General features: G+C 46.6%; 3 protein-coding genes across 3 annotated transcripts in view; 1 reads left to right on the plus strand and 2 right to left on the minus strand.

Moving 5' to 3' along the window:
* Positions 1–267: 267 nt before the first annotated feature.
* rraga (Ras-related GTP binding A) lies at positions 268–8,635 on the minus strand. The gene is made up of 11 exons (XM_030765929.1): positions 8,566–8,635; positions 7,436–7,546; positions 7,062–7,161; positions 6,634–6,700; positions 5,302–5,524; positions 4,994–5,089; positions 4,603–4,725; positions 3,350–3,441; positions 1,951–2,066; positions 1,643–1,762; positions 268–882 (listed from the first exon to the last, which is right to left on the minus strand). Exons 2-10 carry the CDS (start codon positions 7,460–7,462, stop codon positions 1,659–1,661), a joined length of 948 nt encoding a protein of 315 aa, XP_030621789.1. The 5' UTR covers positions 7,463–7,546; positions 8,566–8,635; the 3' UTR covers positions 268–882; positions 1,643–1,658.
* A 1,674-nt stretch (positions 8,636–10,309) lies between these two features.
* Positions 10,310–14,606, plus strand: LOC115805122 (growth hormone secretagogue receptor type 1-like). Its single transcript, XM_030765603.1, has 3 exons — positions 10,310–10,431; positions 11,061–11,782; positions 14,275–14,606. The coding sequence occupies exons 1-3, from the start codon at positions 10,310–10,312 to the stop codon at positions 14,604–14,606; spliced, it is 1,176 nt and encodes a 391-aa protein (XP_030621463.1).
* A 3,260-nt stretch (positions 14,607–17,866) lies between these two features.
* Positions 17,867–23,588, minus strand: part of LOC115830304 (fibronectin type-III domain-containing protein 3a-like) — a 29,023-nt gene continuing 23,301 nt past the window's right edge. The window contains exons 19-26 of the mRNA XM_030794453.1: positions 21,997–22,172; positions 21,797–21,910; positions 21,465–21,614; positions 20,046–20,317; positions 19,435–19,647; positions 18,865–19,031; positions 18,378–18,499; positions 17,867–18,214 (exon numbers count right to left, since the gene is read on the minus strand). Of these exons, the coding sequence (XP_030650313.1) occupies positions 17,906–18,214; positions 18,378–18,499; positions 18,865–19,031; positions 19,435–19,647; positions 20,046–20,317; positions 21,465–21,614; positions 21,797–21,910; positions 21,997–22,172 (1,523 nt within the window). The 3' untranslated portion in view covers positions 17,867–17,905. The remainder of the gene's footprint in view (positions 18,215–18,377; positions 18,500–18,864; positions 19,032–19,434; positions 19,648–20,045; positions 20,318–21,464; positions 21,615–21,796; positions 21,911–21,996; positions 22,173–23,588) is intronic.

Below are 23,588 nucleotides of genomic sequence, written 5' to 3' on the forward strand. Positions count from 1 at the left end.
GATGATGATTTAGAAAAGGTTTGATGAACTTCATTTATCATTCCTATTGGAGTCAGGTCCAAGGAAAACACCCTGTTTGCTTTTTCTATAAGAGAAGAATTGTAGAGTGTAGATGAGTTTTAGAGGAGGGTTTTCTTCACTGTAGTGGAACTCCTCTCTCAAAAGGAGCCCTGCAGTATGTCACTGGGACTGGTCACAAAACCAGTTTAATGTTGGCATTTATGCAGAGACACATTAAAGATTCACAGACGGGCACTGGATCTCACAGGACATGTTTTATTCTGATTAAACCTCGTGACCTTAGCCATCAGCAGGACAGGAACAGGGATATACAAACAGCTTTCTGTAGAAAACGAGGGAAAGAAGTCAGGTTTCCATTTTTAGCACTGCTCACCGGGCAAGAGGACTTTAGTTATGGCCATCTGTAACATTCTGCTGAAGCTGAGCATAAACAAGACAGTAGAATCCTTCACCAACACAGGCAGGGGAAACACAGAAATCACAGAAGCACACAACCAACATGTCCACTAGTTTTCTCTGAGCGTGTGTGTGTGTGTGTGTGTGTGTGTGTGTACTCTATGGCACCAAATCATTAGTGAGGTGGACAGCGTAAGGCCTCCCTCTTTGCCCAGTTTCTCCTCTGGAACTCTGAGCCTCGTGTCATCTTTAAGAATTCGTTCAGTTCTTCCTCTATACAGTCTTCCTCTATACCAACCCCTCTGGTTCTGAACAGTGAACATTTCCCGGGAAACCAAACAGTGGGAGGGCAAAGCTGGTGCTCGTAAACACAGGGTGGAAAAGTCTGTAGAAAAGCCCTGGAGACAGTGACATCATCAGACAGGAGAAGTCCCATGGATGAGATTCCTCCAGTGTGCAGGCCCTCTGCAGGACAACCCAGAGAACACACAAACACACACACCACATACACACACACACAGAAAATGGAGTTAGAGTTAGGCCTTCCACAATTCCACCAGTGTAATACTGGTTTGACTGGGAGCTCTTGAGTTGGCTTTAATGTGTCTGAATGGTGAGATGAGGTCTAATGTGAAAAACGTTGTGTTTTGTGACCACTGGTCTAGATTTCTGTTTCTCTCTTTATTTTCCAATCCAAGATCAACCAAAGGTCAGGAATGTTCTGATGGGGAGGGAAAAAAAACAGCGTACAGTCTTTGGGCAAATTCCCAAAAAAATGTCCTCTGTGACCCCTGTCCACAGTCCAGCTCTGCTCCTCTGTTTTACAGACACAAACTGTAAAAGAGAGAATCTGCCTCACGTCCACAGACACAGAGGAGAGGAGAGCAATCTCTTTTCCTACTGCAAGTTTTCACCTTTCAGAGTGTTTTCTGTAACATAATGAAAATAGCGTTTTATTTCAGGGACACGTTTTGAAGAGGCTCTTTTTTCATTTTGTTTAAGGTGAATATTTTTGGCGGCTGTTTAGTGTCACGAGACACACTTTGATGGAGACGGAAACAGAGGTAATGTTATCCCGCCTTTGAGGAGATCTGGATTTTGGAGCACTGTGCAGTTTGTCTGTCATTTAAAGATGATTTAAGTTTTGAGGTGTGTGTGTGAGTATGTGTGAGTGTGTCTCTGTGTGTGTGTGTGTGAGAGTGTGTGTGTGTGCGTGAGCACTGACTGTCAGTGGGCGTGGATCAGCGCATTCTCATGTGCAGGCTGTGTTTGGGTCCATCCACTCGCTCCAGCTTCTCAAAGTGTTTCCTGGCGTTGCGGATGTTGATGAGGGTGGCAGCGGACGCTGTCGGGGGGGGGAATGAGCCAGACCTCTGCAGATTAGTCACATCAAAAAGAACCAGCACCAAAACACTGTATATTATAAATCTGAGTTTAAACAGTGAGTTTTGACTCTCTCTCTCTCTCTCTCTCTCTCTCTCTCACACACACACACACACACACACAGAGCGCTCTGTGAGGGCGGGGGCTTACGTATGGAGGGGTCGGACATTATCACCATGACGTAAGTGTTGGAGGTGAAGACGTCAATGAACGCCGCAAAATTGGAGTTCCGCACCTCCATGCTCTGGAAGGAGGCAGCTAATTTACTGCAGGATTAAACAGATTAAAGAGATTAAGGAGACAAATTACAGGCATGTCACACAGTGTACAACCGAGACACTGTCACACAGAGACAGAGAACACACACTGCTGAATTTAAACTGTCACACAGAGACAGAGAACACACACTGCTGAGTTTAAACTGTCACACAGACAGAGAGAACACACACACTGCTGAGTTTAAACTATCACACAGAGAGAGAACACACACACACACTGCTGAATTTAAACTGCCACACAGAGAGAACACACACACTGCTGAGTTTAAACTGTCACACAGAGAGAGAACACACACACACACTGCTGAATTTAAACTGCCACACACAGAGAGAGAACACACACACACACTGCTGAATTTAAACTGCCACACAGAGAGAGAACACACACACTGCTGAATTTAAACTGCCACACACAGAGAGAGAACACACACACTGCTGAATTTAAACTGCCACACACAGAGAGAGAACACACACACTGCTGAATTTAAACTGCCACACAGAGAGAACACACACTGCTGAGTTTAAACTGTCACACAGAGAGAACACACACACACTGCTGAATTTAAACTGTTACACAGAGAGAGAGAACACACACACTGCTGAGTTTAAACTGTCACACAGAGAGAGAACACACACTGCTGAGTTTAAACTGTCACACAGAGAGAGAACACACACACTGCTGAATTTAAACTGTCACACAGAGAGAACACACACACTGCTGAATTTAAATTGTCACACGGAGAGAGAACACACACACTGCTGAATTTAAACTGCCACACAGAGAGAACACACACTGCTGAGTTTAAACTGTCACACAGAGAGAACACACACACACTGCTGAATTTAAACTGTTACACAGAGAGAGAGAACACACACACTGCTGAGTTTAAACTGTCACACAGAGAACACACACTGCTGAGTTTAAACTGTCACACAGAGAGAGAACACACACACACTGCTGAATTTAAACTGTTACACAGAGAGAGAGAACACACACACTGCTGAGTTTAAACTGTCACACAGAGAGAGAACACACACACTGCTGAATTTAAACTGTCACACAGAGAGAGAGAACACACACTGCTGAGTTTAAACTGTCACACAGAGAGAGAACACACACACTGCTGAGTTTAAACTGTCACACAGAGAGAGAGAACACACACTGCTGAGTTTAAACTGTCACACACAGAGAGAGAACACACACACTGCTGAATTTAAATTGTCACACAGGGAGAACACACACACTGCTGAGTTTAAAGTGCTTTTCTCACCTGCAGCTCAGTTTAAACTGTTTAATGATATTACTGATTTTCTCAAACCGATGAGCATCCCGCTGTTCCTTACACTGATAATGAGAGATCACCTGGGAGAGGGAGAGGGAGAGGGAGAGAGGGAGAGAGGGAGAGAGAGAGAGAGAGAGAGAGAGAGAATCATGATTAGTAGTGTTGTTGACAGATTACAGCCATGGATCTGGAGGTAGATTGTGTCAGAGTTTACTCTGACAGTCTTTCATAAACCTCTTATTAAATACATTTCCTCTGTAAAATGTCCATTTCAAGACCCCCACAGACTAACTATTCCACAGCAAGCTTTAGAGAGCGACATCATTTTATTCACACTTACTTGTAATAAAAATCAAATTTTGTAATTTTAAATCTTTCATTTGTCTATGTTTAGGAAAAGAAATATTAGAAAATAAGCATAGTTACAACACTTTTCATTCAGAGGCAAAACTGGAACCTGTTCAAATTTAAATGCATGTTTTATAGATGTTTCCCATATTGACCATGCGACACCTACAGTACACTTTAAACCTCACCGTTCAGTATATATTTAAATTATTCCATTATACAATTATTCAGACAAACGCTACTCAGCACAAAGTATTTCATCTTTTTTTTTTTTTATTTCATATAAAACATATGATTTCTTTTTTGACTTTGTTGGAAAATACTAAGAGGAATGAAACTGCTGAGTTTTCTAAAGATTTTCTCTGTTTGATTAAAACACGCTGTCCTCTGTTCTGTTCCCAACACACACACACACACACACACACAAACACACACACACACACTGCCGTGGGACTGGGCGTGACTGAGGACGGCGGCAGTGAGGCCTGTTACGATTGGCTGAGAGACAGCTTTAATTACAGACGGTGGCCAACCATCAAACACACAGCCCTGCTGCGGTCGTCTGACTCTCACACGCTCTTTGCCCTCAGCTGAGCAGCATCTGCATGTCTAACGCTCTGTCCACTGCCAGAATCCAGCTCTATCCCCGTTTGACCTGTAAATGTAACCCCCAGAGAGAACATTCCAGATCCGCACATAACCTCTCCTCCCTCTTCTGGGCTGAAGTGTTAGTGTTCACCGACAGCAGTCACACAGCCAACGGAGAGTGTGATAAGGACAGAGTGCTTTTCGTGTTGTACTGGAGGTCTCCGTTCTATCTGGAGCTCCGTGTTGTATTGGAGTGGTTCCCTTAGGGTTTGTATGGGTCTCCAGTTCATCTGTGCAGGTCTTACCAGGAAGGTGGCTCTCTCAAAGAGCAAAACTTCGTCAGCTTCAATAATCTGGGCGAAGTTGCGTAGATTAGACTCCAGCTGCTGCACGTTAGGGATGAGCTGATAGACGATGCTGGACCAGGCCTGCAGAGAGAAACAGACGCTCTGTTCACACTGGTACCACGCCCAGTCACTACACAACCCAGGCCTAAAGCCCCCACTGACCTGCATGCCCACACCTGGAGCAGGTGGAGGAGATGGGCCCAGCCACGGCTGGAGCAGGTCAGTGTGGAACTGAGGCATTTTAAGGGTTCTGTCTGGGGGCAGTGCCACACCCTTTATACCTCACTGTTCGCTCAAAGAGTCGACAGGCAGACAGAGCGGCGAGTGTTTGGGTGACCACGTCGCTCACCTTGTAAAGTGTCTCGTCCCAGATGGATGTTCTGAAGCAAGTGCAGGCCAGAGGGCGTGACAGTCTCTTCAGATCTTCCTCACGCTCCTTAAAGATCTAGAATCATCCACAGATGTTTCAGTAAAGACCACAGAGAGAAGCAATACGGGTGCTGAGATAACTGACCTAGCCATCTTTGAACCTCATAATGTTTGTAACAGATAGAGAGAGACAGACATGCAGAGAGACAGACATGCAGAGAGACAGACATGCAGAGAGACACTGTCAGAGATTCATCGGCATCGGTATTAAATGAGTGCTTGTCTCACCAGGTCTCGCTGGTCCTCCTGGACCAGGTCCATTTTGTGCACCAGGCAGAAGACCTTGGCGTCGGGTGAATTCTGCAGGATGGCCTCCAGACAGGACTGGTAATAATGCATGTCTTTCTCCAGCTCTCGACTCTCAACGTCAAACACATAGATCAGCACCTCCACGTTTCGGAAGATATTGTCTCTCTGACTAGTGAAGTAGTTCTCCATGAAAGTGTCCTGTCTGAGGAGACAAAATACAGGGCCTGTCAAACAGAGTACAGAGTGAAGCTGATGGCAATGAATATCAGAGTGTAGAAGACTCAGCGTTCTCAGTGCAGTTCACATTTGAGAAACTCAGGGACTGAGGCAGAGAGCAAAAGGCCAAAAGCCTGTTGTGTACAAATTCCCTTATGTCCTCATTCACACAAAATACAACTGCCTGTTGACGATGTTTCTCAATTTTCCTGTCTCTGTGCTGTGGTAGCAAGAGGACATGAAGAGAGAGAGAGAGGGAGGGAGGGAGGGAGAGAGCGAGCGAGCGAGAGAGAGAGAGAGCGAGCGAGCGAGCGAGAGAAAGAGAGAGAGAGAGAGAGAGAGAGAGCGAGAGTGGGAAAGAGAGAGAGAGCGCGAGAGGGAAAGAGAGAGAGAGCGCAAGAGAGGGAAAGAGAGGGAGAGAGTGAGAGAGAGGGAAAGAGAGAGAGAGAGCGAGAGAGAGGGAAAGAGAGAGAGCGAGAGAGCGAGAGAGAGGGAAAGAGAGAGAGAGAGCGAGAGAGAGGGAAAGAGAGAGAGCGAGAGAGAGAGAGAGAGGGAAAGAGAGAGAGAGAGCGAGAGAGAGGGAAAGAGAGAGAGAGAGCGAGAGAGAGAGGGAAAGAGAGAGAGAGAGAGAGAGAGGGAGAGAGAGAGAGAGAGAGAGAGAGAGAGAGAGATTTGAGATTTACATTGCCTTTAATACATCAATTTGGTTTTGTCCATATTAAGTGATGCCTCCCCCGAACCCCTCCCCTACAGAGAAAACCCCCATTCCATCCTTCCCCTTGAAACCATACGCACAAGATATACATTCTATTCTTCATAAGGACATACAAAGCTCTTCGTTAACAACAGAACACAACACATTTTCAACACACCATACATTCAGAAAAGACCTCAAATCATTAATGAGTTTAAAATAAGCAAATTCCATTCTAAGCTGAGCTGCAACCAGACATGTGAAAAGAAGAGAAGAGAAGAGAGGAGAGGGGAGAAGAGAAGAGAAGAGAAGAGAAGAGAAGAGAAGAGAAGAGAAGAGAAGAGAAGAGAGGAGAGAGAGAGAGAGAGAGAGAGAGAGAGAGAGAGAAAGAGAGGACTCACCCTCCACAGTCCCACAGGTTCAGCACAAGATTGCCCAGGAAACGCACATGCGAGTGCTCCACGTCGACTACAGAGGACACACAAACACAAAAGCAGTTACATGTTTATTTTTACATGTTTCCTGACTTAACCGTCAAAACTCAGAGTGGATGGAGCCATGTGTGTTTGGTGCGCAGGCTGCCTGAGACTCCTGTTGCTATGCTAGGAAAGCAAAGTGGGGAAAAAAACAGAACCAGGAACCAAATGGGTCACTCAGAGACATGGTTCAGACCACACACATGCCTGTAAATGTAAGGAGAGAACACATAATAACACAATCACGCGACGGATCCTAGAGGCTTATAGGCAGATTGCGTAATATTTGAGGGAGGTAATGGGAGATTGAAAAACTGAATCTCTCAGAGTGCAGGGTGGCGTCAGCATCTTACTTGTGGCTCCGAGGCGGCGGGTGTCTCTGGCGATGTAATTGGCGAAAATGATTGACCTCATGCTGGTCTTTCCTGACCCACTCTTTCCCATCAGCAGCACCTGCATGGAACACACAGAACCACCTGTAACGCGCCCCCCTTACCATAGCATCACCTGAGACAAACTCACACGCCCACAGCAAGTGAAACGACAACAAAACCACTTCTCCTGGGCAAATCACGCACAGTAACATCCATGAGTTCACACAGCTTTGGTGCCTCCTGCTGGAGAGCACTGCAGTATTTGGTTTCACAAACAGATTTATTCAGACACACTCCCAACACACACACACACACTGAAGCTGAAACTGAAAACAAAGTCACAGAGAACTCACCTTCTTCTTCATGGCTGTACTCGACATTTCCCCTGTCTGTGACAAGAGTCAGCTTAACAGTCCACAAAGAAATCTCCCCAAAATCCCCTCAGTCTCTTCCTCTTCTGCGTCCTAATGCAACACAGTTAACGAACAGGGTTGAAACACCGCGGTATGCCACAAACCTTACTTTCTGCGCCTCACTCGGAAAACTAGCCACTCGCATGCAATAATTCTTCCCGTATATATAGCGTGTAGTCAGGTGAAAGCTGGAGTCACCCTGATTAGGAGTCAGTATCGGTCTTTTCCTAAATAATATTATATTGGCTCTCCTGGTCCTTTTCTGTGTTAAACCGTGTATTAAAAGGAAAACCGTAGAACTGTGAGAAGGCAGACGCTAACAGCGTGCACTGCGTCACATTCATACCAATGCGCTAGTCATCGGAGTCAGCTGACGAAGGAAATCACAAGTTGTAGTGTGACAACACAGCGTTTCTGTTAGAGTTTCTTAACATTTTAGTTATCGACTGTTTTATCGTAGTAACGGTCAAGGTGTATCAAAATATGAGAAGACTTAGTTTTATCGGGCCTATGGCTCCTGTAGACAACAGACCAGCAACCTTTAAAAAACAAGCTTTCATGCAGAGGAAAATGCGTGGCCTGGGATGTCTGTAATCAAAGTCAGACTTCGTTATCAGAAGTTAAGCAAAAACGTATTTACCGTAATAATTAATGAGAGTACTGAATCCCCTGTCTTATATTTGGTGGTAAGCCAAATTTTAGCTTGTGTTACCTTGCAAGAATTCTCCGCCTTTATTTCTCTATATCGCTGTAGGTGCAGCATACTTAACCAGAGGATTAATTCGCTCACTCCAAAAGTAAACTTTTTCATTTGGCAGCGAATGATAACAAGTATTACGTTATCAAAGGCATAGGCATTATAAAAAGCCTGATTTACTGTCCTAGCTAGTTGCTGTCTTTGTCAGCGATTTAGTTTAGCTAAGGCTGTTCAGTTTGCTAGCTAGGACAGGTTGTCTACCACCAACCTCCTATGTTGCGATCGCAGCTGTATAAAATATATACGTCAGTCATAAACAACAATAAACAACACAATTTCCAAGTATGAAATCATGGGAGAAATGGGTACCAACTTTAAATTCACTGAACTTTGGATCCTGGTCCCATAATTTGCTGTGTTTGGGTTGCAACAGTCTTGTGAAACTGTTCAGGAAAAAATAGACTAGTCGTCATGTAGCATGTGACCGGTTGTAAAAAAAAAATCATTCTCGCGATATTTACACTGCGAACTCGATTCGCCACCTAATGTATGTTTGGATGTCGCATGGAAGTCAAGGGGTATTTCTGAGTTTAGATTAGTGCCATACTATCATACTCTAAACTTTACTTAAATGTAGTTACTAACACTAATCAACAGTTCAATATAACTGATATGTGCTTGAAAAGCCGCGTTACGTTTGTGCTCCAGTTCTCCTACTTTGGCCAAATATTCCAACAGCAGCAGCAACAATCATCATCATCATCATCAACAACAACAATTTAGAAAAAGATAATAGGCAAAAGGTCATATGAGGTCAGTTTAGGTCAGGTGAAGTGTGAATGGAACTATGCAAAAGGAATCTGGTGTAATATTTAATGCACCTGGAGCCCTGTGTTGGGAAACAGTTTGGAGGAGATGAGTTTTAAGTTGATGCTCAGCTGGGTAATTCTGTGTGAGAACACAGTGTGTGTATTAGTGTTTCCCGACTCTTTTTCATGGTTCTGACTTGTTCACATGCAGAGTTACAGTAATGATGGTGTTAAAGTATTTCCTCCATACGGAACAGAGAGCGGGAGAGTGAGAGCTGTGTGTTACCTGCGAGGCTCTACTGGATCTGACTGATGTCCCTGCTGGAGTCTGGGTAGTCTTACTTTCACACATAGCATGGGTTTTTATGCCACAACTATTATTCTCATTATTACAAAGGCAGAATATACTGTTGGTGTTTCTTTTAAGGACATAAAGGATTCTTAATGGTCGATAGTGATTGGTTTAATATGTTTATTATTTCAGTATTGAATTGACAACATGTAAAATAAAACGATTTTTTGCCTCACAGCACAATCTGTTGTATAAAATGTCTGATAATATGATCAGGATTTCACAGCACTGTCAAGATTGTTCTAAACTTTGCATTGTTTATTAAAATAAATAAAATGCTTAATCAAAAAAGAACCTTCAAGAAATGTTTCACTAAAAGAAAGAATTTCATGACACGATGTCAAATTTAGGCCGTTACATATGTCCCAGATCCACCTGGTCAGATGAACAATATCAGCAAATTATAAACGGATGTTTGTTTGTTTGTTTTTTTTTATGTGCGGTCATCTATAAACTGTGCATGTCTCAGTAATGGAAAAGTAATTATTCCATTCTGAATGATAAAGCGCCATAGAGCGGCCCGTCAGAGGGCATGTCCCACTCAGTGCTCCAGACAACTCAAACAAAACAGAGCATCAGACCGTGTCTGCTGTAGCCCAGGCATCACAAACACATCAGCCTAATGGAGCAGAACTTCCTCTCTCTTCCTCAGCTCCGTCCAGCGCTGTCCAACGCAGCCTGTGCTCCTGCGCTTATGTGACCATTCAATTACCTAACATAAACTTTCACGTTACATGCTCAAACTTTTTTTTCTTCATCTGTGTAACTGCACTAGACTATATTATTACTTCATAAAAACATGGAGATAAAGAAGAGAAGGAAATGTACCCTTGGCTTTGACTAAAAGCCCAGTGCTGTTTATTGCAGTGTAATGATTCTGATGGACAGGACTGGAGGCGGCAGTCTGTCTCCGAGAGACCGACCTGTGTAATTGAACCGCAGTAACCAGCCCGTGAATGGACAGCAGCGGTGAACACGCCGGTGGTTTGAGATCCGTGCTCCTGTACACGCTCAACGCTGACAGAGGATCAGTGCGGACGGCTTCCGGGGAGACGGGGGAGAACGTGTTTGTCACCATGTGCCTCTGCTCTCTCCATCTGCCACTTCATGTCAGAAAATGGTGTTAGGCCAGTCCCTCTTCAGGACTACACAGCATACTCATCTCATCAGAGTCTCCATAACCCTCTCAGCTTTTCTCCACGAGCAGCCTTCAAGGAAGATGAAAGTACCTTTCATGGTTTAATACCTGGAACAAGAACACGTGGAATACCTGTATGGTTGTACCCAGAAGGGAGAGATTACATCAGAGAAGTCCATGAGGAGAGAGGTTCTTCCTGGGGACGGAATGAGAGAAGCAGCGGTGTCTTACATCAGACCCACAAAGTGATGAGGTGAAGAAATGATCGCCTTTAAGTGAGTTTCTACTTATACTCACCTTCATGTCTCTTAACAATCACAAGGCAGTTGCTTCACACGGCAGAACTGAATGAATGTGAGTTAATGACAGTCTGATCTACAGTGGCAACATTTATGAAGCATGCCAGCGTTGTCAGACACATCTGTATTAAAGAGAGTGAATGACTGATCTTTTGAACATGTTGAATATTACTGCCTCATAGCTACAACATACAGTCCTGCTGTTCCTGTACTGTTCTGATTCCACCTCTCCACTCACACACTCTCTATGAATGTCTCCTGGAATCTCAGCATCGATGTGAATATGACCCGTACCATACTGGTCCAGTCGGACCCATCAGCGTTAAATGGCACCTTGTCCCTTTTTGAGACGCAGACTTTGGTCCCGATCACTGTGCTGTGTCTGCTCCTCTTCCTGTTGGGGATGGGAGGGAACGTCGGAACGCTGTTTGTTTTCCAGCGCTACAGACAACTCCGATCCAACACCAACTTGTACCTTGCCAGCATGGCCCTCTCCGACATGCTCATCTTCCTCGGGCTGCCCTTCGACCTCTACCGGCTCTGGAGTTACCAGCCTTATCCTTTTGGGGACTTCCTCTGCCGTTTCCTGCTCTACCTGAGTGAGGTGTGCACATACACCACAGTCTTACACATCACCGCCCTAAGCGTGGAGCGATACCTGGCCGTCTGTTTTCCCTTCCACGTCCGGCGGGTGGTGACCCGATCCAGAGCGCGTCTGATCATCGCGCTCCTGTGGGGTCTGGGAGGGGCGACGGCGGGACCCGTCTTCTTCCTGTTCCACGTGGAAGGCCAGGAATGTCGTCCGTCAAAGGCAGCGGTGAATTCAGGCCTCCTGAAGGCCATGATCTGGCTCTCCACACTCTACTTCTTCCTGCCTTTGGCCTGTCTCTGCCTGCTCTACAGCCTCATCTGCCGAAGACTGAGACACAGGCAGAACCAGGGCTTCGTCCACAGACAGCACAGAAAACACAGACACACGGTCACACTGCTGGGTATGTCCCCACAGCACAGAGAACACAGACACACCGTCACACTGCTGGGTATGTCCACACAGCACAGAGAACACAGACACACAGTCACACTGCAGGGTATGTCCCCACAGCACAGAGAACACAGACACACCGTCACACTGGGTATGTCCCCACAGCACAGAGAACACAGACACACCGTCACACTGGGTATGTCCCCACAGCACAGAAAAAAAAACACACAGTCACACTGCTGGGTATGTCCCCACAGCACAGAGAACACAGACACACCGTCACACTGGGTATGTCCCCACAGCACAGAAAACACAGACACACAGTCACACTGGGTATGTCCCCACAGCACAGAGAACACAGACACACAGTCACACTGCTGGGTATGTCCCCACAGCACAGAGAACACAGACACACAGTCACACTGCTGGGTATGTCCCCACAGCACAGAGAACACAGACACACTGTCACACTGGGTATGTCCCCACAGCACAGAAAACACAGACACACAGTCACACTGGGTATGTCCCCACAGCACAGAGAACACAGACACACAGTCACACTGCTGGGTATGTCCCCACAGCACAGAGAACACAGACACACCGTCACACTGGGTATGTCCCTACAGCACAGAAAACACAGACACACAGTCACACTGGGTATGTCCCCACAGCACAGAGAACACAGACACACCGTCACACTGGGTATGTCCCCACAGCACAGAAAACACAGACACACAGTCACACTGGGTATGTCCCCACAGCACAGAGAACACAGACACACAGTCACACTGCTGGGTATGTCCCCACAGCACAGAGAACACAGACACACAGTCACACTGCTGGGTATGTCCCCACAGCACAGAGAACACAGACACACCGTCACACTGGGTATGTCCCTACAGCACAGAGAACACAGACACACAGTCACACTGGGTATGTCCCCACAGCACAGAGAACACAGACACACCGTCACACTGGGTATGTCCCCACAGCACAGAGAACACAGACACACAGTCACACTGCTGGGTATGTCCCCACAGCACAGAGAACACAGACACACAGTCACACTGCTGGGTATGTCCCCACAGCACAGAGAACACAGACACACCGTCACACTGGGTATGTCCCTACAGCACAGAAAACACAGACACACAGTCACACTGGGTATGTCCCCACAGCACAGAGAACACAGACACACAGTCACACTGCTGGGTATGTCCCTACAGCACAGAAAACACAGACACACAGTCACACTGGGTATGTCCCCACAGCACAGAAAACACAGACACACAGTCACACTGCTGGGTATGTCCCCACAGCACAGAGAACACAGACACACCGTCACACTGGGTATGTCCCCACAGCACAGAGAACACAGACACACAGTCACACTGCTGGGTATGTCCCCACAGCACAGAGAACACAGACACACAGTCACACTGCTGGGTATGTCCCCACAGCACAGAGAACACAGACACACCGTCACACTGGGTATGTCCCCACAGCACAGAGAACACAGACACACAGTCACACTGCTGGGTATGTCCCCACAGCACAGAGAACACAGACACACAGTCACACTGCTGGGTATGTCCCCACAGCACAGAGAACACAGACACACCGTCACACTGGGTATGTCCCTACAGCACAGAGAACACAGACACACAGTCACACTGGGTATGTCCCCACAGCACAGAGAACACAGACACACCGTCACACTGGGTATGTCCCCCACAGCACAGAGAACACAGACACACAGTCACACTGCTGGGTATGTCCCCACAGCACAGAGAACACAGACACACAGTCACACTGCTGGGTATGTCCCCACAGCACAGAGAACACAGACACACCATCACACTGGGTATGTCCCTACAGCACAGAAAACACAGACACACAGTCACACTGGGTATGTCCCCACAGCACAGAAAACACAGACACACAGTCACACTGCTGGGTATGTCCCCACAGCACAGAGAACACAGACACACCGTCACACTGGGTATGTCCCCACAGCACAGAGAACACAGACACAAAGTCACACTGCTGGGTATGTCCCCACAGCACAGAGAACACAGACACACAGTCACACTGCTGGGTATGTCCCCACAGCACAGAGAACACAGACACACCGTCACACTGCTGGGTATGTCCCCACAGCACAGAAAACACAGACACACAGTCACACTGCTGGGTATGTCCCCACAGCACAGAGAACACAGACACACTGTCACACTGCAGAGTGAGTCTTCTCAGACACACTTGCTAAAAATCTGGCTTCCTCTCACCTGTTCATTCATCTCAGCTGCTTTTGTTCCCTTCTTCAGTGGTAAAGTTTCCCACATGTTTCCTTAATATTACTTGAGGTAAATGAATGTTTTAAATGGTTCGAAATCACAGCAAACTGTTCCTTAAATATAAAGTAAAATAATGCATACAGTATGCTGTAGAACAGCTGATCTGGTTGTTAGTCTGGTGCTGATCCTGTTTGCTCTTCTCAAGGCTTAATGGTGCTGGCCTTCACTCTCTGCTGGCTGCCCTTCCACGTGGGTCGGGTTCTCTTCTCCAGTGTGATGTGGACGGGAACCGGACACAGAGGAGATGAGATCCTGTACACCACCTCTCAGAACTTAAACTTGGCCTCCATGGTGCTATTCTACTTCAGTGCCTCTGTCAACCCTCTCCTCTACAGCCTGCTGTCAGTGCATTACAGACACGTGCTGCAGGGGCTCCTGCACCCCCAGGCCTCTAGGGGGACCCCTCACATTTCACTGCACAGTTTTAGGAGCCACAGCAGCATCCAGAATAACGCTCAGCAAAGGGCCAGCATTTAGTATCTGATCTGATTTTAGTATCTGATTCTGAATGTGTCTATCTCTGTGTATCATAGTAAAATCAGTCAAACTGCCTTCCTTCACATGTATATTACACTGTGTTCTAACAGGTCAAAAATCACTCCCTTCATCTCTTCTTCTGCAACAATAATTAGTAAAACACCCCTGAACATTTTTCATGCGTAAAAACAACTCCACGACAGCATGTGTATGCATAAGGACTAAAATTTATTTGCAATATGAAATATATTATCTATGATTGTAACAGTTTAGTTATGACTTTAACACATGGCAGTTCGTCTGTACTGTGAGTTTTAGAAAAACAAATAAAAACAAAAACAATTAAAAACAAAAGAGAGAGAGAAGAAAAGGTCCAGATGAAGTACGCGGATACAGAAAGCTTCTGGAATGTGTAACAATTGCATTTCAAATAAAATATTCAGTATCAAAAAGCATATCAGTGTCATTGAATCTGTGAGGTTTACGATTCCTGGCATAAAGGGGAGTGTGGAGGGGGACAGGCCCAGTGGTGTTAGACCAGGAGCAGAGATGAGTGGGTTTGTCCATCACAAATATCCACCTCTGTTCAGTCTAACCCTAACCCTAACATTAACATAATAAACCACTTCCTGTTTATCTCTACATATTCACTTAACATAATAAACCATTTCCTGTCTACCTCTACATATTCACCTAACATAATAAACCACTTCCTGTCTATCTCTACGTATTCACTTAACATAATAAACCACCTCCTGTCTATCTCTACATATTCACTTAACATAATAAACCACCTCCTGTCTATCTCTACATATTCACTTAACATAATAAACCACTTCCTGTCTATCTCTACATATTCACTTAACATAATAAACCACTTCCTGTCTATCTCTACATATTCCCTCCAGCAGATGAGGTGCAGAATGGAAGCTGCCCACTGCTCTGGAACGCTGCACAGGGGCGGGACTGGCCTTCATTGATGTGATTGGCAGTAAAACTGCCCACATTCAGTGAGGACACGATGGAAGACAGTGGGAGAAATCTGCATTGTCCTAAATGACAAGCCCCCAGCAGCTTGTTAACAGTCTGTGCAGTAGCTTTGGTCTGAATGACAGAGGGAGGCAATATTAGACTGGGGGACAAAGCACAGTGAGGCTGAGAACATAGAGTGAGACACATGAGGTTAAATAATGCCACTTAACCAAACACAGTACAGTGTGTGGTCATGTAAATCTGTATTTAGTCACCCTCTTTGAGACTTGGCCTTGACTTGTTCTCTTCATTTAATGCCAATAAAGTTTTATTATTGAAGTTGAATAAGACTGCAATGCTCGCCGGCTCCTCTGGGAAAGTTCAGACCAATTAACATCCACGAACATCAATTAGTCTGCCTCAGCCTGAACAAGGCAAGATGAAAATTCATCTTTAAATTCATCTTTAATTTCGTGATGAGCACAGCTCAGTAAGCAGCACCATGGCACACAGCAGCCAAAACACAGGAGTGAGACAGAGACCTAAGAGACCTCCTCTCACCTTAGAGACACACACGGACAGAACCAGACCAACACGTTTCTGCAGAAGAACATTTCTGATCCACTCATGTCATGTGTCTTAACCAGTCAGAGCCAGAGATCGAACCTGATTTCGCCGTCTGAAAAACAGCCGGTGCCAGTGTCGGCAGTGGGAGAGGACAGGAGGTCCACGGTACTGCCGCTTAACAGGGCGCATCAAAGACACAGACGCAGCTCTGACAGGAGCCACTGGGTGGCGTGTTTCTGACACCAAGTCAGGGGAACTTGAGGGAAACTGTGAACCTGAGTGTCTCAACACGGTGTGAGGATTATAATCAGACCTGCTAAACCCAGGGACGTTCTGTTTCCTGTTTCTCTCGCCAAGCTCTGCTTACCAACGAGAATATTTCCCTAAGGGTCATGGAGGCTGAGTGTCTGAAAATCACAACCAGACTAAGAGAGTTTTCATCGTGAAGCGAAAGCGGATGAAGTCATCCTGCCTTTTCACGAGTTTCAAAGTACTTTAAACCTGACAAATGAATTTTTTTAAACTATATGGAAAACGACTATGTGTGGTTAAGCCAAAAGCACAGATTGTGGACTGGGCTTCCACACAACCACTGCCACATGACTGCTCCTCTACAATCATTACTCAGGTCTCTATATAAACCCCTGTCAGCTGGTATCATGGTACTTTAGTGTTAAATATCCCATACAGAAGGAGAAGCGTAACTGAACACAGAGGGGAGTATGGTGCTCAGTTTGAACCAAACAGACATTTATAACAAATGCATATTCATATAGGCTGTTAATATGCCCTATTGTATCTTAATGTAGTGATCTTTAACTTGATTATAGGTACATATTCCACATATACTTCCATATACTGGTGGTATTAGAGGATACAACCCTACTCTTCCAATGTTTTAGATAAGAGTTTTATATATGAAGGTCGGTGTCTCTGGATCTCACACAGTACACTGGTCTACAGTACACTGGTCTACAGTACACTGGTCTGCAGTACACTGGTCTGCAGTACACTGGTCTGCATGTCTGTTTTCAGGGAGGGACTTGGTTTACTGAGGAGCTGTAAAGGCTTTGGCACCTTTGTGTCCTCTTTGAGTTTTTATTCTAACAGTTACTGAGAACATCACATGGACAAGGGCTAAATCAGTCTTTGTATAGGGCAGTCTGAAGAACACAGGCTGTAAAACATATCGCTCATGAGGAGGAAGAAGAAACCCTGAAGTCCCAGACCATGAAAACACAGCCTAGAAATTTCCATGGCACCTCGTGACTCTCAAAGGAGGAAGGACACACGGCAGACAGTGTTAAAGAGAGACTGTGTGCCAAATGCTTCAAAGGCTTCTGCATGTCTTTGGCTCTTTTCATCTGCCTGTTAGGGCCATTTAAAGCCTGTGTGATCTTCAATTGCCCAACAGAACATTCCTCCACCAGCCCCCACAGCAGCTCAGTAAAGCTGGACTCATCACAGTTTACTGTGGTCATAGCATAAAATACAGCAATGTAAAAAGTACCCTCTGATCTCCAAAATAAACCATCTCTCCTCTCATGTCCTGATAACAGAACGAATAATAGTAATATTGATAATCTCTGTTGGAATCTGTTGTGTGTGGTAGTCAGTGTGACTGTGCTCTGAGACCAGCTCCACAGTTACACACTGTCTCACTCTCTCTCTCTCACTCTCTCTCTTTCTCTCTCTCTCTCTCTCTCTCTCTCACTCTCTCTCTCTCTCTCTCTCTCTCTCTCTGCCTCTATCCTTAATTCTCATTCGATGACACAGTACTGGATGAGGACAGCCAATAGAATGGCCAGAGTGGCGAAGCCCAGGAGCAGAAGTATGGCAAACTGTTCGTCAGAGGGCCTTTTTCTCCTCCGGGCCTGTGCTCCCTGGGCTGCTGACACTCTGGCCTCTCTCGGGGGCTCAGCGGTGGGCAGGGGGGTGCTGAGACTGGGCGGCCCCCAGAGCTCACCGCTGTCTGGGCTGCGACGGCCCGCGCACACACGCAGACGCCAGTCACCGCTCCCCGCTGGGGGCCCGTGCCACGTGTAAACGGTCTCTGGGCCTCGGTATAGCTGTAACAGAGAGAGAGAGAGAGAGAGAGAGAGATGGGGAGAGAGAGAGAGGGAGAGAGAGAGAGAGAGAGAAAGAGAGAGAGGACATTAGAACAGTCCCTCTCAGGGTCCCTGACACCTGCCATTACGGAACAGGTTTTCAGAATGAGTGCGTAAACCTCACCTGTTCTATGCCACGCCCCCTCAGCAGCTGGAGCATGTAGACAACTGAATCTCCTTTAATTGGCTGCAGGGCTTCCCATCTCACCACATACCTGTGTCCGCCCACAGACTCCACCCTGGGGGCTGATGGGTAACACGGTCAGTGGTGAAGTTGAATGATTGTCTAGTTTGTGACTGAACATATGACAATGCCACAGTCATGTCTGTCAGTCTGAGCTCAGCAGCCCTCTCCTTATGTCTGTAACTGTGTTTATTCTGTGTAACAGTTCAGACTGTATGAGACTGTATGAGACTGTATGAGACCCTATGAGATTATGGGAGATTATGAAATTATGGGACTGAGAGTGTGGTTCAGTCTGCAGTACTCAAAACAAACAGCACATGTGGAATTTCTTGGATAACTGATCAAACTGCAGAAACACTCCATCGAGCATTATTCACTTCTGAGGAGACAGAGACTGAAATGTGTGTGACTGTGAGTTTTTTACCTCTGAGCTGAGCAGGGGGGGACCTGGATGTACTGAACCGGTAAAGGGGGGAGAGGGGCCCCAGACCTGCCTCACTGTGGACCTGGATACAGAACTGATAGACTGTAGCTTCATTCAGACGCTGGACTTTAAATGAGTGACATGGGCCACTGTAGATACACACTGACCTGTAATACACACACAAACACACACGTTATCAAGAACCATACTACCCTTCAGTCCAGTCTTCTTCATCCACAAAGAGATGAAACGTGTCCTCATGTCAAACCTTTCACTTCTATTCAGTCAGAACAAACACTTTCGCCACACAAACAACAAAAACAAGAGCGCCACCTCCTGGTCAATCTGCAAAATGACATCTGGCACAGGTTTCAGCATAAAGCTTGTGTCTCACTCACTTACAGCAGTCAGACAACAGGGCTGTTCTTACAGTTTAATCAGTCATATTTTAGCTTCACCACAAACCCAGTTTCTCACTGGTTGGCCCTGTATTGATTAAAGTCCTGTTTGCGTCTGTTTTTTTCTTAAGATAAAAGGTTATGGTGTGAGGAGACAGGAGGGAAGAGGTACCTGTCCGCGCTGGCCTGCATATACAGACAGTACTGTGTACCGCGGCTCTGCGCGGCACCGCCCGGTCCGTCAGCCCACCGCAGCTTTAGACTCTGAGGGCCTGATGAAGCACACTCCAGCACGAGTGGTCCTGGAGGCAGGGGCCGGGTCTGGGCCTTCAGGGTGGCACTGAATGGACCCGCACCGACACTGTTCACTGCCTGGACTCGTATTCTGACACACACACACACACACACACACACACACACACACACACACACACACACTTTTAAAGTAATGAGGACTGGTTTCAATATTATAGCTATACTACGCATGATGATAGCACAGGTAATTATTACTCTAATATCTGTCTATGGTGAATGATGACAGACAGCACAAAAACAGGCTGCATTCTCCTGTACACAAAGCCTGTCTCCTTCATACCTCACACTGACAGACTACACACTCCAATCCCTTCCATTCTCCGGTACACAAAGCCTGTCTCCTTCATACCTCACACTGACAGACTACACACTCCAATCCCTTCCATTCTCCTGTACACAAAGCCTGTCTCCTTCGTACCTCACAACGACAGACTACACACTCCAATCCCTTCCATTCTCCTCACATACCTGTATGTAGTGGCTGGCTGGAGGTTCTCCAGTATGTAGGAGTTGACCCTCCCCACAGCCAGAGGGAGCTGGTCTCCAAAGTCTATGTTGTAACCAACAATCTCTGCCCCGTGGCAGCAAGGCTCCGCCCACTGCAGAGCCAGACTGGTCGGAGAGCTGTCACTCAGAGCGTCCTCCACCACCTCCACGTGCTGCACAGCAGCCGGGACTGAGGGAGGGGTGGTTACCATGGCTACATGGCTAAAGGTGCCCGATCCCGCGACATTGGCTGCCTGAACGTGGAAAAGATCAAATAAAAGATTATAGCAATCGGTCCTGCTTGCATTCAAATACAGGCCACTGTGTACATCAGTCAAGGAGCAGAATGTGTATTTCAACAAATACAGTAGGTTAGTTATTTCTTTAAAGCCATGACCTTTACTCTAGGCAAAGGTTTGGACTATAATGTGAAAAGTCTCCTGTCCTAAACCTGGGGTCACAGCAAAAAATATGTTAGGGAACTGCTAACAGCACCAGGCTTCTCCATCAAGCAGCACTGAACTCTGCAGTAATACAGCTCTAACTAAACTAATACAGCAGCTACAGTAATACACTCCAAACTGAAGTAATTCAACAACTAAAGTAAAACACTCTTAACTGACCTCTGCAGTAGTACAGTCCTACCTGACCTCTGCAGTAGTACAGTCCTACCTGACCTCTGCAGTAGTACAGTCCTACCTGACCTCTGCAGTAGTACAGTCCTACCTGACCTCTGCAGTAGTACAGTCCTACCTGAACTCTGCAGTAGTACAGTCCTACCTGAACTCTGCTGTAGTATAGTCCTACCTGAACTCTGCAGTAGTACAGTCCTACCTGACCTCTGCAGTAGTACAGTCCTACCTGACCTCTGCAGTAGTACAGTCCTACCTGAACTCTGCTGTAGTATAGTCCTACCTGAACTCTGCAGTAGTACAGTCCTACCTGAACTCTGCTGTAGTATAGTCCTACCTGAACTCTGCAGTAGTACAGTCCTACCTGACCTCTGCAGTAGTACAGTCCTACCTGACCTCTGCAGTAGTACAGTCCTACCTGACCTCTGCAGTAGTAAAGTCCTACCTGAACTCTGCAGTAGTACAGTCCTACCTGACCTCTGCAGTAGTACAGTCCTACCTGACCTCTGCAGTAGTACAGTCCTACCTGAACTCTGCAGTAGTATAGTCCTACCTGAACTCTGCAGTAGTACAGTCCTACCTGACCTCTGCAGTAGTATAGTCCTACCTGACCTCTGCAGTAGTACAGTCCTACCTGACCTCTGCAGTAGTACAGTCCTACCTGACCTCTGCAGTAGTAAAGTCCTACCTGAACTCTGCAGTAGTACAGTCCTACCTGACCTCTGCAGTAGTACAGTCCTACCTGACCTCTGCAGTAGTACAGTCCTACCTGAACTCTGCAGTAGTAGGCTGTGGCTGGGAGCAGGTCTTTCAGCTCACACTGCAGTGAAGGGCCACTGTACACTAACACCATCATCCCCTTCTCCACACCCCACTCCAGCCTAAAGACAAACACCTCTGCCCCTCTGCCTGCAGGGGCCTGGGGAAGAGAGAGAGAGAGAGAGTGACACAGAGAGAGAGAGAGAGAGCGAGAGAGAGAAAGAGAGACACAGAGAGAGAGAGAGAGAGAGACAGAGAGAGAGAGAGACAGTGAGTGATTTGGAAAAGGTACCATGTTATCTGAGCAGAGTAGTGAAGAGGGGGTTTGTTTGGTCGACTCACCTCCCAGCGAGCTAACACACTGCTGGGTGTCTGCAGCAGGAGCTGGGGGGGGCTGCACTGTTCTGGTGGGGCTGGGGTGGTGGAGGCCTGACATGTGTCAGACAGAGGCCCCCACTACAACACAGCAGAACACAGCACTGCTTCAGTTAAAGGATAAAAAACAGTAACTTCTTCGTCATGAATTATACTAACGATCGTACCCCGGCCTCGTTGGCGGCTTTCACCCAGAAGCAGTAGGTTGTGTCAGGCAGCAGGCGGCGGACGAGGCAGCTGCCCTCAGAGCCGCGGTAAACCTGCTGACGCTCACTCCCTTCTGACACCGCCATCTCCACAGCATACGCAGTCACCTGGGCCCCCCCATCACACAGCGGCGGATCTGAACCAAGCAGAGACGACACAGGCAGACTGAACGTTACATACTCTCATCTGCCGGCCGATACAGAGACTCACAGCTCAACAGAAACTCTGTTAAAGATTTCAGGTGATGCGACAGGAGCGCTGCCTTTTCATTGGACAAAACAGCTATCAGTCACTGGGCACCAGCCGGGTGCTTGGGCGGGGCAGCAGAAAGACACCACCTTTAATTCCTTGGCCATGCGTCTACACCAACAGAGTTGCCGGTGTTTGTGGGTGGGAAGTCGGCAGGGGATCGTCTCCCCGTCATGACAATAGCGACACCCACTGGTCGGTCAAGGAACTGGATTAGTGTTGGGTGGAGTACAGCATGACAGTGTCCACAAAACGTCCATTGAGTCCACAGGGAGGAGTGGAGATCTGTAGTAATCTACACTCTCCTCAGCCACCATGTGCCACTGACAGCACTACACCACTACACACCACTATACACCACTACACACCACTACACACCACTACATTCACACCACTACACACCACTACACACCACTACATTCACACCACTACACACCACTACACACCACTACATTCACACCACTACACACCACTACACACCACTACATTCACTCTCCTCAGCCACCATGTGCCACTGACAGCACTACACCACTACATTCACACCATTAAATTCACACCACTACACACCACTACATTCACTCTCCTCAGCCACCATGTGCCGCTGACAGGGAGGAGAATTCACACCACTACATTCACACCACTACATGCACACCATTAAATTCACACCACTACATTCAAGGTGAAAAGGTGATAAAAATGACAAAAAGCAGCAGGTGAGTAAAGTCATTTGGTTTGTCTTCAGAAACCATTTTCAGTCTTTTTCAACCCCATGTCTTTTTAAACGTTTTAAGGTTTGCAGTGTGTTTATTGCATAAAGTTACGGTGTGTGAATGAAGACGATTCATATGCAGAGTAATGGAGTTTCCTTATGGAACAAGGCCCAGGACCCTGGAGTCATCCACTCACTCAGCTCTGGCCACAAACCAAACTCCTCAGCACATAGACATCAAATATCAATGGGCCTCGTTCACCAATACCTTCACCAGTTTTTTTTTATTAAAATTGTTCTTGAGAAAGGTCCTAAGAAAAAATCTGCATGTCAGATTCATGATGTTTTCTTCAACTGCAGAATTGTTTGCAACTTTGCTCTTATAATGATGAATCCCATTGTTCTTGTAAATTGAAAGTGCATGCCAGTTGTTCCTAATTAGCATAGGTAAACGCCCCACCAATCCCCATGAAAGGGCAAGAGACTGCAGACAGGAGCGAAGGCTACAACGGCTGTGTCTGCTCTGTCCAGGTATTTTAAGATTTATCCACATGTTTAAAAGTAAAACTGACTGATTCTCACACGGCTGCTTTA

Source organism: Chanos chanos, chromosome 2, assembly GCF_902362185.1.
Source record: "Chanos chanos chromosome 2, fChaCha1.1, whole genome shotgun sequence".
Lineage (NCBI taxonomy): Eukaryota > Metazoa > Chordata > Actinopteri > Gonorynchiformes > Chanidae > Chanos > Chanos chanos.

Excerpts from the sequence above, each read along its gene's own strand:
- rraga (XM_030765929.1), bottom strand. The coding sequence starts at position 7,462 with ATGTCGAGTACAGCCATGAAGAAGAAG. Across the intron at positions 5,090-5,301 it reads AGGAGGACCAGCGAGACCTG|ATCTTTAAGGAGCGTGAGGA; the intron begins GTGAGACAAGCA and ends GGATGATTCTAG. Across the intron at positions 2,067-3,349 it reads CAGTTTAAACTGAGCTGCAG|TAAATTAGCTGCCTCCTTCC; the intron begins GTGAGAAAAGCA and ends TTAATCCTGCAG.
- LOC115805122 (XM_030765603.1), top strand. The coding sequence starts at position 10,310 with ATGGACAGCAGCGGTGAACACGCCGGTGGTTTGAGATCCGTGCTCCTG. Across the intron at positions 10,432-11,060 it reads GAGAACGTGTTTGTCACCAT|CATCGATGTGAATATGACCC; the intron begins GTGCCTCTGCTC and ends CTGGAATCTCAG. Across the intron at positions 11,783-14,274 it reads ACACACGGTCACACTGCTGG|GCTTAATGGTGCTGGCCTTC; the intron begins GTATGTCCCCAC and ends GCTCTTCTCAAG.